The sequence below is a fragment of the Crocuta crocuta genome, unplaced genomic scaffold (genome assembly GCF_008692635.1).
Source record: "Crocuta crocuta isolate KB4526 unplaced genomic scaffold, BGI_CrCroc_1.0 scaffold25, whole genome shotgun sequence".
NCBI lineage: Eukaryota > Metazoa > Chordata > Mammalia > Carnivora > Hyaenidae > Crocuta > Crocuta crocuta.
Window position 1 is genome coordinate 19,012,098 of NW_027532015.1, and position 13,694 is coordinate 19,025,791.

The 13,694-nt window shown below is 38.7% G+C and overlaps 1 protein-coding gene across 1 annotated transcript in view; it reads right to left on the minus strand.

Annotated features, from left to right (window-relative positions):
• The window catches only part of ENPP3 (ectonucleotide pyrophosphatase/phosphodiesterase 3), a 74,811-nt gene that overhangs the window by 17,999 nt on the left and 43,118 nt on the right, over positions 1-13,694 (minus strand). Inside the window, exons 18-22 of the mRNA XM_077776099.1 lie at positions 9,249-9,315; positions 6,544-6,631; positions 4,604-4,782; positions 3,049-3,100; positions 1,338-1,492 (exon numbers count right to left, since the gene is read on the minus strand). Of these exons, the coding sequence (XP_077632225.1) occupies positions 1,338-1,492; positions 3,049-3,100; positions 4,604-4,782; positions 6,544-6,631; positions 9,249-9,315 (541 nt within the window). The remainder of the gene's footprint in view (positions 1-1,337; positions 1,493-3,048; positions 3,101-4,603; positions 4,783-6,543; positions 6,632-9,248; positions 9,316-13,694) is intronic.

Here is a 13,694-nt window from a genome sequence, read left to right on the forward strand (position 1 = left end):
TTCATGCAGTAGAGTACATTAGGCAGGACCATCCGTGCCCTGAAGGGCGGTTTTGACTGATTTTTGGCAGACTGATTTTTGCTTTCATTTACATTTCCCTGATTGCTAATGAGGTTCAATTGCTTGGCTCATAGTCTTTGTCCATTTATTAACTAAGAATTTTATCATTCTCTTGTTCTCTTGTTGATGGGAAGAAATTTATTAGCTATTCTAGATCCTGATTACCATTCTGGACACTCATCTCTTGTTTTTGTTTTGTTTTGTTTTTAATGTTTATTTATTTTTGGGACAGAGAGAGACAGAGCACTAGAGGGGAAGGGGCAGAGAGAGAGGGAGACACAGAATCCGAAGTAGGCCGCAGGCTCTGAGCTGAGAGCACAGAGCCCGACACAGGGGTTGAACCCACAAACTGTGAGATCATGACCTGAGCCAAAGTCGGACGCTTAACCGACTGAGCCACCCAGGCGCCCCACTCATCTCTTGTGTCTTATATGCAATGCAAATATACGGTCTCATCCATAACTTTGTCTTTTGTCATGCATTGATGTTAATATGGTCAAATTAATAATTTTTTTTTCTGTTCATGTGTCCTGAGAAATCCTTCTCTATCCCAAAGTTATAAGGATATATATACACAATGGAAAAATACAGATTTGCTGTTCACATCTGGGTCTATAAATCTACCAGCGATTTAGTTTTGTATATGGTGTGAGATAGAGATCCGACATTTTCTTTATTTTGGTAGCCACATGTCCCAGAGTCACTTATCCAAAAGGTGTTTTCCAGACAGTGAAAAAGGAAGAGAATTTAAACAATTGGATTCTCAACTATGACACAGCACACCTATACATATAAGTCTAGCCTGATTTATTAGAATACTGGATCCTTTAGGGAAGGATTACTTTTTATTCACATTGTGTCCCTTGTGCCTACCATAATACACAGCAGATAGTAAGGCATCTGTTAAGCAGTCAAAAAAATATAAATCCCCTTATAATCTAGTTACCATCACCTTGCAGGCACACCCACTGTGTACTTAGGCTATACAAAATAAATGCCGTGCCTCTTTACTTTCTGTTGCTTCTCTTTGAACTACTTCCTACTTGCCTTACCAGTTGGCTTGTAAGCACCTTCTAATTTCTCCAGGCAAAGCTAGTGTGTTCCTCTTCTGCACCCACAGAGCACCTATAAATACCGTTAAGCAATACTTGGGATATTGTCTTATAAGACAAACTGACTTCGGGATCTCTGCTGAAAATCAAAATTCAATTCTTAGAATATTAGAGAACTACACACTTTTTCCCAGCCCTTGGAGATCAGTGGACACAGGAACTTACTGGTTTGGGTACTGTATATGAGCTCCAAAGAGGCATCCTGAGATCTTTCCCAAATCCGCTGACATACTCCCTGTGATAGAGCAGACAGTGCTGCTTGTTCTTCTGCATGACCCTGGGCCTCCCGAATGGCAAATTGAGTTTCTCTGTGGCTGTTACTAAAATGAAAATCACATAAAATTAAAAAAGGTTGTAAAATTAGCAAATGTTTCTATGCATAAAACTATCATTCTCAGGGTGCCTGGGTGGCTTAGTCGGTTGAGTGTCTCTGACTCTTGGTTTCAGCTCAGTTCATGATCTCACTGGTTGTGTGTTTGAGCCCTGCATGGGTGCTCCACGCTGACAGCACAGAGCCTGCTGGGGATTCTCTCTCTCCCTCTCTCTCTCTACTCGTCCCCCACTTGCTCTCTCTCACTCTCTCTCAAAATAAATAAAAACTTTAAAAAGACTACCATTCTCTGGTGGCTTATTAAATGCCAGTTACTCTGATAAATGTTTTACATACTTAACTTCTTAATTCTTACAACTCTGAGGTAAGTGTAATTATTCCACTCTACTTATTACAAACCTAGGGCTTAGATAAGGTATTTAGCGAAGCTGCTAACAGCTCACAGCACATATTTTAAGAGGGACAACCTCAAAACCAAAAGGACATACTTTGTAACAAAGATGACCTATGTTAATAATTATCATTAGAAGATGTTATAATTTTATTTATAAAGAAAAGTATGTCCTAACGCATTTATTTATTCTTATTTGCCTGTTAGCATATTCTAAAAATCCATCGGGGCACCTGGGTGGTTCAGTTGGTTAAAGTGTCCAAGTTGGGCTCAGGTCAAATTGTGGTTTGTGAGTTTGAGCCCTGCGTCAGGCTCTGTGCTGATGGCTCAGAGCCTAGAGCCTGCTTCGAAATCTGTGTGTCCCTCCCTCTCTCTCTGCCTCTCCCCCTCTTCCACTCTGTCTCTCAAAAATAAATAAACATTAAAAAAATTTTTAAAATTAAAAATCAAAATAAAGATCCATCAATTATTGATACTTTAAAAACTTGCAAGGTATTCATGCCATGGAATAACACTCAATTGATTATAAAACGATTATCAACCAACCAAGACATGTACCGAACTCTTACTGTGTGCTAGGCACTATTTTAAATGCACACATAGATTAACTCATTTAACCTTCATAAAAACTCTATAAAGACGGTATTCCCATTTTATAAATGATGGAACAGGCCTAGTGAATCTAACACAAGAATACTGAAAAGATAACAGGTAATAATAATGTTGCTACAGGCCAGCTACTGTTCTAAATTCTTTCCATGGGTTAACTCTTCCAATCCTTACAACTGCATGAGGTGGGTACCATTATTATAGATGAGTAGACCAAAGCACAGAGAGGTTAAGTGATTTGGCCCAGGTTACACAGCCAAGAAGCAGTAGAGGTAGGACTTCACCCCAGGCAGTTTGGGCTGTTCACATCTAAAAGGGAACAGAGGACTGTAGACAAGGCACAACCATTTCAAGGAATTTCTTGTGTTCCTGGAACCATTATAACTACCCAGGCTTGCAACTGATCTTATTAGATCTAGTTTTGTTTTTTCCCCCTCCTATATATTGGCAATACAATCTCTATGTTCAAAAGAACCTTAAAAAAGCAATATTGTGTTTTGTTGGGGCTAAACATCAAAGACTTGACATGTTTTCTACTGACTTACTTTCATCTTGGGAGAGATGTAGCATTTGATTCACAAGTTCTAAAGCAGCATTCTGCAAAACAATGTGGGAAAGGGAGAGAGTAAGTCAAAGTGGTAACACATGTGGTAAAAGGTGATCAGGATTGTTTCCTGATCAAGACTGCAATAATCACAGGAATATTTCACTACTTAACAAAGAAGCCAACCTAACGAGTTTAAATGCCAATTCTGCCACTTACTCAGAAATACAGAGATACTATTACTCCTTAAAATACTTTGTGTGGGAGTTTGCAATGATACAATTGATGATAGGGCAAAGCATTTTGACCACAGCTAGAATGAACTACTAAATTGTTAGAACAACATCCCTGCACTTCTCAGGCTTTACTAGGAGTACAACCCACTGAGGGTCTTGTTAAAATGCAGATTCTGATTAGTAAACCTGAGCTCAGTGGGGCCTGAGATTCTGGATCTCTAACCAGCTTGCAAGTGAGACATATAGATGCTGATCCCGTGACCACACTCTGAATAGCAAAGGGCTTTCTTTACAGAGAAGAATTTGGAAGTTGACAGTCAGGTAGACCAAACATCTATGACCTGGGACAATTTACCTAACTTCTCTGACCCTTCTTTGTTCCTAAAATGTGGACTAAAACACCCACATTGTAATGTTTATTATTATTATTTATTATTATTATTTTAAATGGCAGTTCCATCAAAGTTATCTATAGGTAAGAAACCCACATCCATACTTTGATCTTGGCTGTGGATTGGACTTTTATTGGGAACCTTGACGGGACATTTACCCTTGAAAGCCTCTTTTGGTTGGCATCTATTTATATAGTTATTGATATATGTGGTGTAATGTCATTTTGAGGAGTAGAGAAAGTTAAGTCTTTGCTGACTCCAGGTTATAAGGAATCATTCTTGCGTGAGGTAGCAGGTACTTGTTTAACTCTACAACAACATTTTGAACTTGCCATCAAATGCACCTTGACATTGGTTTTCACTTGAGGGACTCCTGGTAACTGGGCTCCAATTCCATTCTGAAACCCCAACCCCCACCAACGTGCTCTAGCTCTCACAAGGAGAACTTGCATTTTGAGTGCCTGTTCTGACTCCTTGCTTTTTGGGGATGAGAGTGAGGGCTCCTAGCACTAGAATCTTGCCTTACTAAGCGTCTCCTCGGATCTGAAGTCAGGCTCCTGAACTCAGCCAAGTGTCTGATGCACTTGAAAGACCTATAAGAGGTCTTGTAGTTGTAAGAGGGATGGTTTACCAAGGAAATCAAAGAGAGCTCCAAGATTCTACTATTTTGAATGGATAAGGACACTTAGCTCACAAAGGAATTAATGATTTCCAAAGAGTGCTTTCCAATTTACAAACCATAGTCACATACTTAATTTACAATGCATCGCTCATCCCCAGACAAGGTTCAGAGAAACCACATACACTTACTTAGTAAAGAGCCTAACTAGAACATGAGCCCGGTTGTCAGCTACCCTGGCTATAACCCTGGTTATGGAAATTAGTTTGCCCCTTTATATTTTTACGGATATGTAAAGTTATTACTTACATTTTGTAGCTGAGGGCATGAACAATTGAGAGTATCTGTGGGCAGTGGAGTCGTAAAGCCACAAACAGAAAACTTCGACACTTCCTCCGCATGAGATGGCTCATAAAAAGGTACCTTCAGAAGATGGTTTAAACTACCATGGGTGCCATTATTTGGTGCTGGCTGAATGCGTAGAAGATCTGTTTTTAGAAATAAGTTTAAAGCAGTTTTAAATCAAAAGGCAACAGTATCTGTCTAGGAGATGGAAGAGAACAAATTGCCATTAATAAGTTCCATCAAAGGGTGGGGCACCTGGGTGGCTTAATCGATTGAGCCTCTGCTCAGGTCATGATCTTGCAGTTTGTGAGTTTGAGCCCCACATCAGGCTCACTGCTGTCAACCTATCAGCACAGAGCCTGCTTCAGATCCTCTGCTCCCTCTGTCTGTCCCTCCCCAGCTTGCACTCTCCCCTGCCAAAATAGTTAATAAATAGATAAATAAATAGATAAATTCTGCCATAAAACAGTCCTATATTGCATGTGCCATTGGGTTTCCTGACTCTGTGGGTTTCTACCACCTCCTCTTTCTAGAGGATGGGGACAGTTGCTGTAAAAGCTATAGGAATTTTCAGGAACTCTTTCTGCTCCTCCAGAGAAAAATATCATTGCTTAAATGGTCACTTTGTTCTTTAAGCATATCATGGGTTTCTAGCATAAAAGGGTATAGTTTTATCAAAAAACAATTTTGAAGAAGTTAAATAATTTACAATCTTATTTTTAGTATATTTACTTAGTTACACGAAACTTCTCCAAGGACAGATACCTTTAAAAAATAAACTCATAGATTTTGTTTAATATTTAGATAACTTTTCCTATTTTTTATATAACAATATACAAATATTTTATAAACATAGCCAAGTGGCTCCTGCAAAATACCACCAAACAGATCTCTTCCAGAACTGAAATCATACCTAGTTCCTCCTAAGCTTCCCCACAAAGGGCCAGCATCTCTGACCACACACTCAGCTTGGGAACCACGAGTCGAAGTTGTTAAGGCTACAACACATTATTTTTAAATGGATACTCTTTGGTTTCTAAGTCATATTCAATCACCACACACCTTTGGCAAGATTAAGAGTGACAATTGTGGGTATATTTATGTCAGGATTCTAAGGCTCAAGGTGAAATTGCAACTTACCCATTGCCTTGCCTAAATGATTTGTTAATACAATGGTTTGAAGTATGCATGTAGACAGAAAGGTAGGGGAGATCCCTTAAAGCTCTAGTTCTTTAAGGCTTTTTTAAACACTGAATATAGTAATAAGCATCCATCCAAATAGGATTTCTATCATCCTTTTATGCCAGAAGCTTTTTCTCTGTAATTACAAGAAAATACTTGTGCTTTTAGGGGTTCTTTCTCTGCTTTGAGAAGTTGGAAATGTAATTTTATTTATCTAAGTTTTATTTAGTTTTCTTTTTTTTTTTAATATTTTTATTTATTTCTAGGAGAGAGAGAGAGACAGCGTGAGCAGGGGAGGGTCAGAGAGCGAGGGAGTCACAGACTCTGAAACAGGCTCCAGGCTCTGAGCTGGCAGTCAGCACAGAGCCCGACGCGGGGCTCGAACCCACGAACCGCGAGATCATGACCTGAGCGAAAGTCGGACGCTTAACCGACTAAGCCACCCGGGTGCCCCTATTTAGTTTTCAAGTAATAACTAACTGATTGGAAAAGCTGGTCTCCTGAGATCTAATGTTTATCATTACCAGCAATCAGAAACAATAATTTCCTATTTATTATGTCAGAATAATTCTGAATGGTGTGATTTGTTCTTATCTTTTCAATTTTCTGTCTTCTTAGTGCAGAGCAGTCAACTCTGGGATTCAATTTATTACCAATGTCAAAATACATATTTTTAAAACTACATCTATGTGTTGATGTTAAGCTTATATAGATATACTCACCACACATTAGGTTATAGACTTCGATATTTTCAAATGGTTCAATTTCAGTCTTCTCTTTAAAACTGGGCCCATGTGCCAGAAAGATAGCCTACGTGATAAGAGTCCTACTGTTACTAGATGCCATCTAACCTCAACAACAGATGGTGGAACAGACACAATTTCTTTCCGTCACCACTCTCCTAGCTGTGTCTCGGGCTACTGTAAGGATTTCTTTTCAGATTTGAAAATGACTTTTATATCATTTCCGCCTGTGACTGGGATGTCACCAATCCCAATAAAATATAATCTATATTGTGTTTATTTTTTCTAAGTGTACCCACTTCCACAGCACCTTGCATGCCAACAGACCAGGAAAAAATAAGCAACAATGGACAACCAATGTCAGCACAGTTCTACAATATCTACACAGTATGAATTATAAATTCACCATCTAACATCAGGTATTCTTTTGATTATCCTTTCATATCATGGTTCAAATATGTTAATACATGACCAAAAAATGCTGAAGTTTATAACACTAAATTTTTTTCACAGCTTATACTAACCCACTGATTTCTCAAATATATCTTTGAGATATTGAGATATTTCTCAAATATCCCTTTACTTTTAGGAAGCAGAATTCTAAATATTTTTAATTTATATTTAATTAATGTTAACTGAATTGTATTATTCATAACAATATAACTCAGATTGCAAATAACTAGAAGAAAAGTGTCAAACATAATTATTTTTTGGTAACAGGACTAAATTATACATATATCCTTTGTTTTCCCAAGATAATCAGCAAATAAATAGAGACATAGGTTTTATTTCTAGTAATTAACTTAATTATGAAATAGTACTCTATTTGATAGAGAAGAATTCTGTGTCCAGAGACTTTTCAAATGTTTACAAGGAGATACATCACAACAATGTTAAAAGGCAGTATATTCATAAGGAGCCCAACGCATTTTCTTTTTTTGGGAAGGGATGTGTGTGTGTGTGTGTGTGTGTGTGTGTGCGCGCGCGTGTGCGCGTTTATTAATGGAAACAGGTAAGACAATGAGGTTGCCTGTTAGAATGGCTAAAATTAACAAACCAAGAAACAACAGATGTTGGTAAAGATTGGAGAAAGGGGAATACTTTTCCACTGCTAATGAGAATGCAAGCTGGTGCAGTCACTCTGTAGAACAGTATGGAGTTTCCTCAAAAAATTAAAAATAGAGCTACCCTAGGACCCAGCAATTTCACTACTAGGTATTTATCCAAAGAATACAAAAATGCTGAATTGAAGGGGCACGTGCGCGCCAATGTTTATAGCAGCACTATCAACAACAACCAAATTATGGAAAGAGTCCAAATGTCCATTGACTGACAAATGGATAAAGAAGATGTGGTATAATACTGCTTGGCGATGAAAACAAATGAATTCTTGCCATTTGCAACAATGTGGGTGAAACTAAAGAGTATTATGCTAAGCGAAATAAGTCAGTCAGAGAATGACAAATAACATGACTTCACTCACATGAACTTAAGAAGCATAACAGATGAACATAGGGGAAGGAAAGGAAAAATAAGATAAAAACATAGAGGGGAGAAAACCATAAGAGACTCTTAAATACAGAGAACAAACTGAGAGTTGTTAGAGGGGAGGTGGGTAGGGGCATGGGTTAAATGGGTGATGGGCATTGAGGAGGGCACTTGTGGGGTGGGATGAGCACTGGGCGTTGTATCTAAGTGATGAATCACTGGGCTCTACTCCTGAAGCCAAGGCTACACTGTATGTTAACTAACTTGAATTTAAAGAAATAAAATTTTTTAAAGATAACGAGGTTGCAAAAAATCATAAAGTTTACCTATGTGGGAATATCAACTATACTTCTCCCGCGGACCCTTCCAAAGAGTCTTTTCTCTGGGCTTCCGGACACACTCTGCTCCCAGTTTTCTTCTTTCCTCACTGACTATACTTCTAGATGTCTTTGCCAGTGATTCTTTTTCTTTCAACCTCTTCAAGTAGAATTGGTTAGAACTCAGTACTTGGTCTTCCTCTCTATGTATACTCACTTTCTAAGGATCTTATCTAGTTGCATAACTTTTTAATAATTTATATACCTAAAATTCAATTTTTTATTTCTGGGTAGACTCTCTTTAGGTGCCTATACAACATCTCTACTTACATGTCTAATAAATATTTTAAACTTAAAATGCCCAATTGAGCCTTCACTCCTTCTTCTCCAATCACCCACACAGCCTTACATCCTTCCAATAGCCAATGAAGGCTCTGCTGCCCTCAACACATCAGGCACACTCCTACCTTTGGGCCTTTGCACTGGCTTTTTCCTCTATGTGGGACACCTGTTCCCTGAATACTTGAAAGGTTGATTCTTTCACCTTCAGGTCTCTGTTCAAATGTCATCTCAATGAATCTTACCATCTCCACTTCATGTAAAGTTGCATACTGCCCCCAAGGTACTCTGAGCCATGCCCAATTTCCTCTTACTCTGCCTTATCTTTATTTTCCATGGCACTTATCCCCTAATATACCAAATGATATATTTTCGTGTTATGCCAATTGTCTATATCCCTCTGTTAGAATGAAAGCTTCATGAGGGCAGGGATCCTTATCTGTTTTGTTCACAGGTGTATTCAAAGGCCCTGAAGACTGCCTATCACAAAGTAGGTGGTGAATAAATATTTGTTAAAAAAATAATAAAGCAGTCAGTTACCTCCATGCTCTTAAACTCATTGTTATAACCATGGTTGCCTCCTCCACAGGTTGAATATGCTTTACTCCTTTAAAGAAATGATATTACATTGCAATCAATACATTAATATGAGACCTTATTGTAAACTGACTTTTAACAGATTTTTATGCAGCTTCTGCTTTTATATAAATAAATTTTCTGCCAACAACTGCATAAAAATAGTTGTTTTCATTCCAAATTCATAACCATAGACGAACAAGCATAGTGGTAGGAGAGAAGGAAGGAGAATTCCAGAACCTATAAGTAGAATTCAAAAGCCTTTGACTCTTAGACATTGACAAGATAAAAACAAAGGCATAGATTAAAAAATTTTTAATATAACTTCAGGTCAGCTATGTGTCAATAAAAATTAATTAATTGATTTAAAAATGTAAAAAATCGTCTTCAAGCTTACCTGTGTCTTTATACATTAATGTCTGTATGAGTAAGAATAGCTTAACTAATATACTACTTAAGCATTTCAGTGCTTTACAAATAAGTCTTTGAAACTGGGAAAAAATATTGATTCCTATTTTACAGTAGAGATATGTACAGAATTATTGTAGAAGTATAAAGGACATTGAGGGGAAGTTCATTGTAACACTTGGTAAGAAGCAGCCAATATATTCTTATAAATCCAGAATTTATTTTTAACTTTTGGGCTCTTTTTCCATAGACTGTTGTTCTGATATTTGAATGGCTTTTCAAATTTAATTGATTTGTCTTTTACCCATCTTAAAATAGTTTAGTATTTGAATTGAGGAGTTTTAGCAGTTTTACACATGGTTGGTTTTTATACATGAAAACGAAGCGGTGATAAATAATGTAGATTTTTTTTAAACGACAATGTCATACTGGTTCAAATTAGGTCTCTAATGAAAAAAGAGACTCTTATTCCCAAGAGTTGGCCTTAAGAGATTTGTCTCATTTGCTTTCCCACCCCCCACCTCCCACTCCTCAGGGTAAACACACACACATAATGTTTTTGTTTTTATGTTGTAGGCAGGACTTTAATTTAGTGTCCTAAAAAATGAGCTTCTAAAACATTCATTACTGACTCTCAGCTTAAATAAAAACAAATCACAAAATTAAAAATAAATCATAACACTGAGCAGGCTACCCTCAACTGTACCCAATAGAGGGAAGAAAGGAGAGGCTAAGTACTTACAAGCTGGAATAGGGGAAGAAAGGGAGTCCTATTTATAAGGGGTTTAAATTCAATTACCCTAAGGTGCCAGCTCATTACCTTAGTTAATTCCAGTAAAATGTGGGGCATAAGAGTTGTTTAAAAAATATGTGTATCCTTCTTGCATAGGTATTTGCTTCCTTCAAGATTACTGGAAACTAGGGGTGTCTGAGTGGCTCAGTCAGCTGGGTGTCCAACTTCAGCTCAGTTCTTGATCTCCCAGTTCGTGGGTTTGAGGCCCATGTCAGGCTCTGAGCTATCACAGCCTGCTTTGGATTCTGTGTCTCCCTCTCTCTCTGCCCTTCCCCTGATTGTTGTGCGCGCGCGCACACACACACACACACACACACACACACACACAATCTCTGTCAAAAATAAATGAATAAACATTAAAAAAACCCTGGAACTATTTAGGGATAATTCAGTTTTAAATTCTGTATGGGAGGCTAGAGTATTCATTAATGAAAGCACAAAAAGGTTTTTAGAACCAAGTCATTGGTAAAATTCTCTGTAATTTGGCCTTTTATATACCTATTTTCAGAAATATCTTTTTTTGGAATATTTTCAACTCTTAACCCAACTCAATCAGAAAACTTTAGTCAATATTGCAAAGCTTTATTCAGAAGTAAAAGATAAAAATTACTGTTTGAAAAAGCTCTATGTTCTATTCTTCTCAAGTGAAAATGTTACAGATTTGCTCTTCTAACTGCTCATGTTTATGCACTCCAGCCATTAATTCAGCTCTGGAAATTACATATGGAAAAATCGAAGCTGGCATTTGGAAAAGATGAGTTGATTTTATCTGTCATGATTTAGTCCAACTTCCAAGTACCATATGAAATCTTCTGGAACAAATTCTCTTTTATCTTCTCCATGTCTAATTAATAAAGTCAAGATCAAGGCCGGTTTCTCTGCCACAGTTGGGTAATGACACAGATGGGAGATGAGTAAGACTTCTTTCCTGACCACTCCCCACCCCTTACTCTGCCTGTGAAGTATCTTTCACATTTTCCCTTGCTTTCCTACTCTGCCATCATTCTAAGCTAGATCCTTATGACTTCTGGCCTGAACAAAGTTCCTAATTGGTTATCCTGACTCTGAACTTCAGAATCTTCCCATATAACACACACACACACACACGCACACACACCCCTAATCATATTGAACACTGTGAGCTCTTAGAAATGCAAATCCACATAACCACAAAGTCACCTGCAGCCATCTTGTATCTACCAATGGTCTAATTTCTTTCCAGGCAAAGTCACACTTTTTAGTCATGACAGGTAAAGTCCATCACGGGGAGAGGAGCTTCATTTACCTGGTGCTCTAGCGACACAGAACTGGTGCAATCGCCGGCATCTAGGCCTTCTGCCTGCAACCCCCGCCCCCGCCTTGTCCCCAGAGCAGCTGCTGCCCATTGCTCTGGGCAGAGTATTTAGAGAAAGAAGAAAGAAACACCTCTGAGAAGACACAACTGGGCAGTGCTGAAGGGTTGGCAAGAAGAGCATGCCTTCCAGCAAAAGAAAAGTGGTCCACCGCCTCCTGCAGACATGGCTCCCCATCAGGGCTCAGTGAGCTGAGCAAGGGTTACGTTTCCACTGCCTCTCATCTTCTTGGATGAGTGCCTCTGTACAGTGCACAGACTGCGCAACAGCTTGGGGCAGACTGCTGTGTGTGACAACATCTAGCTATCCCATCCTTAATTTTCTTTTTTCTTTTCTTTTTTTTTTTAAATATTTTTATTTATTTCTAGGAGAGAGAGAGAGAGACAGCGTGGGCAGGGGAGGGTCAGAGAGAGAGGGAGTCACAGACTGAAGCAGGCTCCGGGCTCTGAGCGCGGGGCTCGAACCCACGAACTGTGAGATCATGACCTAAGCGAAAGTTGGATGCTTAACCGACTAAGCCACCCAGGCGCCCCCATCCTTAATTTTCAAGGCCCAGAGCAGGAATCACACCTACCAGGAAGCATCCTCTGATGTTCTCTGACATCCAAGGCAAAACTCTGACATCCACACGTGGGGTGTGTAATCACTCTTATTGTTTCCTTGTACCTTGCACTTGATCCCAGTGTGCCCGTCGTTAAGCCTGATTATAATTGTTGTCTTCCTCCCTGCCTGCGCAAAGATCCTGAGGGTGAGGACTGGGTCTATCCCCATTATTAGAAACGTGCCTGGCAAACATTTGTCACTTTCCGATCATAAAATAAAAAGCTATTATTCGTGTTCTCTAAGGGGGCAATTACTTCAGCTGTAGTTTCAAATAATTGGGTTTCCTCAAATTAGCGAAATCCAACACATTTTAGGCAAAATGAGGATGGTGATGATGATGATAGATTATACTAAATGACAAAGTTTGCTATAACTCTAGGAATGGAATATAGTCTAGTTATCAAATATTGGTCATTATAACCAAAGACAACATACTTTACCTACTACCAGAAACGAGGTAGCCTCATGAGTTAAAAATTGGAGGTAGAGTGACTTAATCAGATGAGACTCCTTGGTTGCTCTGGTTAGGGCTATAATCAACATTTCTTTTGATGTTAAGTTAGTTTCCTTTAACATCAAGAGAATAATAAAACCAGGCTAATCTTGTGTTACAGATGATGAAAATGAAGCCCCAAGACATTAATTTGTTTACATTCCTCCAACCCAGGCGTGGAGGCTTGCTGATCTTTTTACATCTCACTGCTAGCTATTAAACATAAAAAGCTCATAATTTGAGACTGGGTGTTATGTAATACCCGTAAGAGCCCTGCCGGCTAGATTCTCCTTCTATAACCCGTAGGGCATGTTATACGATGGATGAGCACTTTCTCATTTTGTACCAGTGGCCTCCTAACTTCTTTGATCTCATACTCTCAACAGTAAATATTTGGAGAATTTACCCACATTTGGACATATATAGTAAAACTTAGTCTTTTTAAATCTTCTGGAGAATGCTATGGTGAGCCACACAGTGAAGCCAAGGACCTTCACAAAGGGTTATGAAATGCCTTATCCCAAGAAGAGAGGCCAGTGCCATCTAGTGGCCAGGTGTGAACATGCACACTCTCTGGCCCTAGCGGTGTATTGCTTGGGGTTCCTGGTTACCTCACAGAACAAACTCTCCCAACTCCCTCATCTTTTTTGTCTTCACTTTGTTACATATATCTTCCAGCCTCTGTAATCCCATTGTCCTTTGTACCCCCCGACATTACGTAGCATGCAAATAAGGCCAGAAAAAAATATGATCCTGATTCC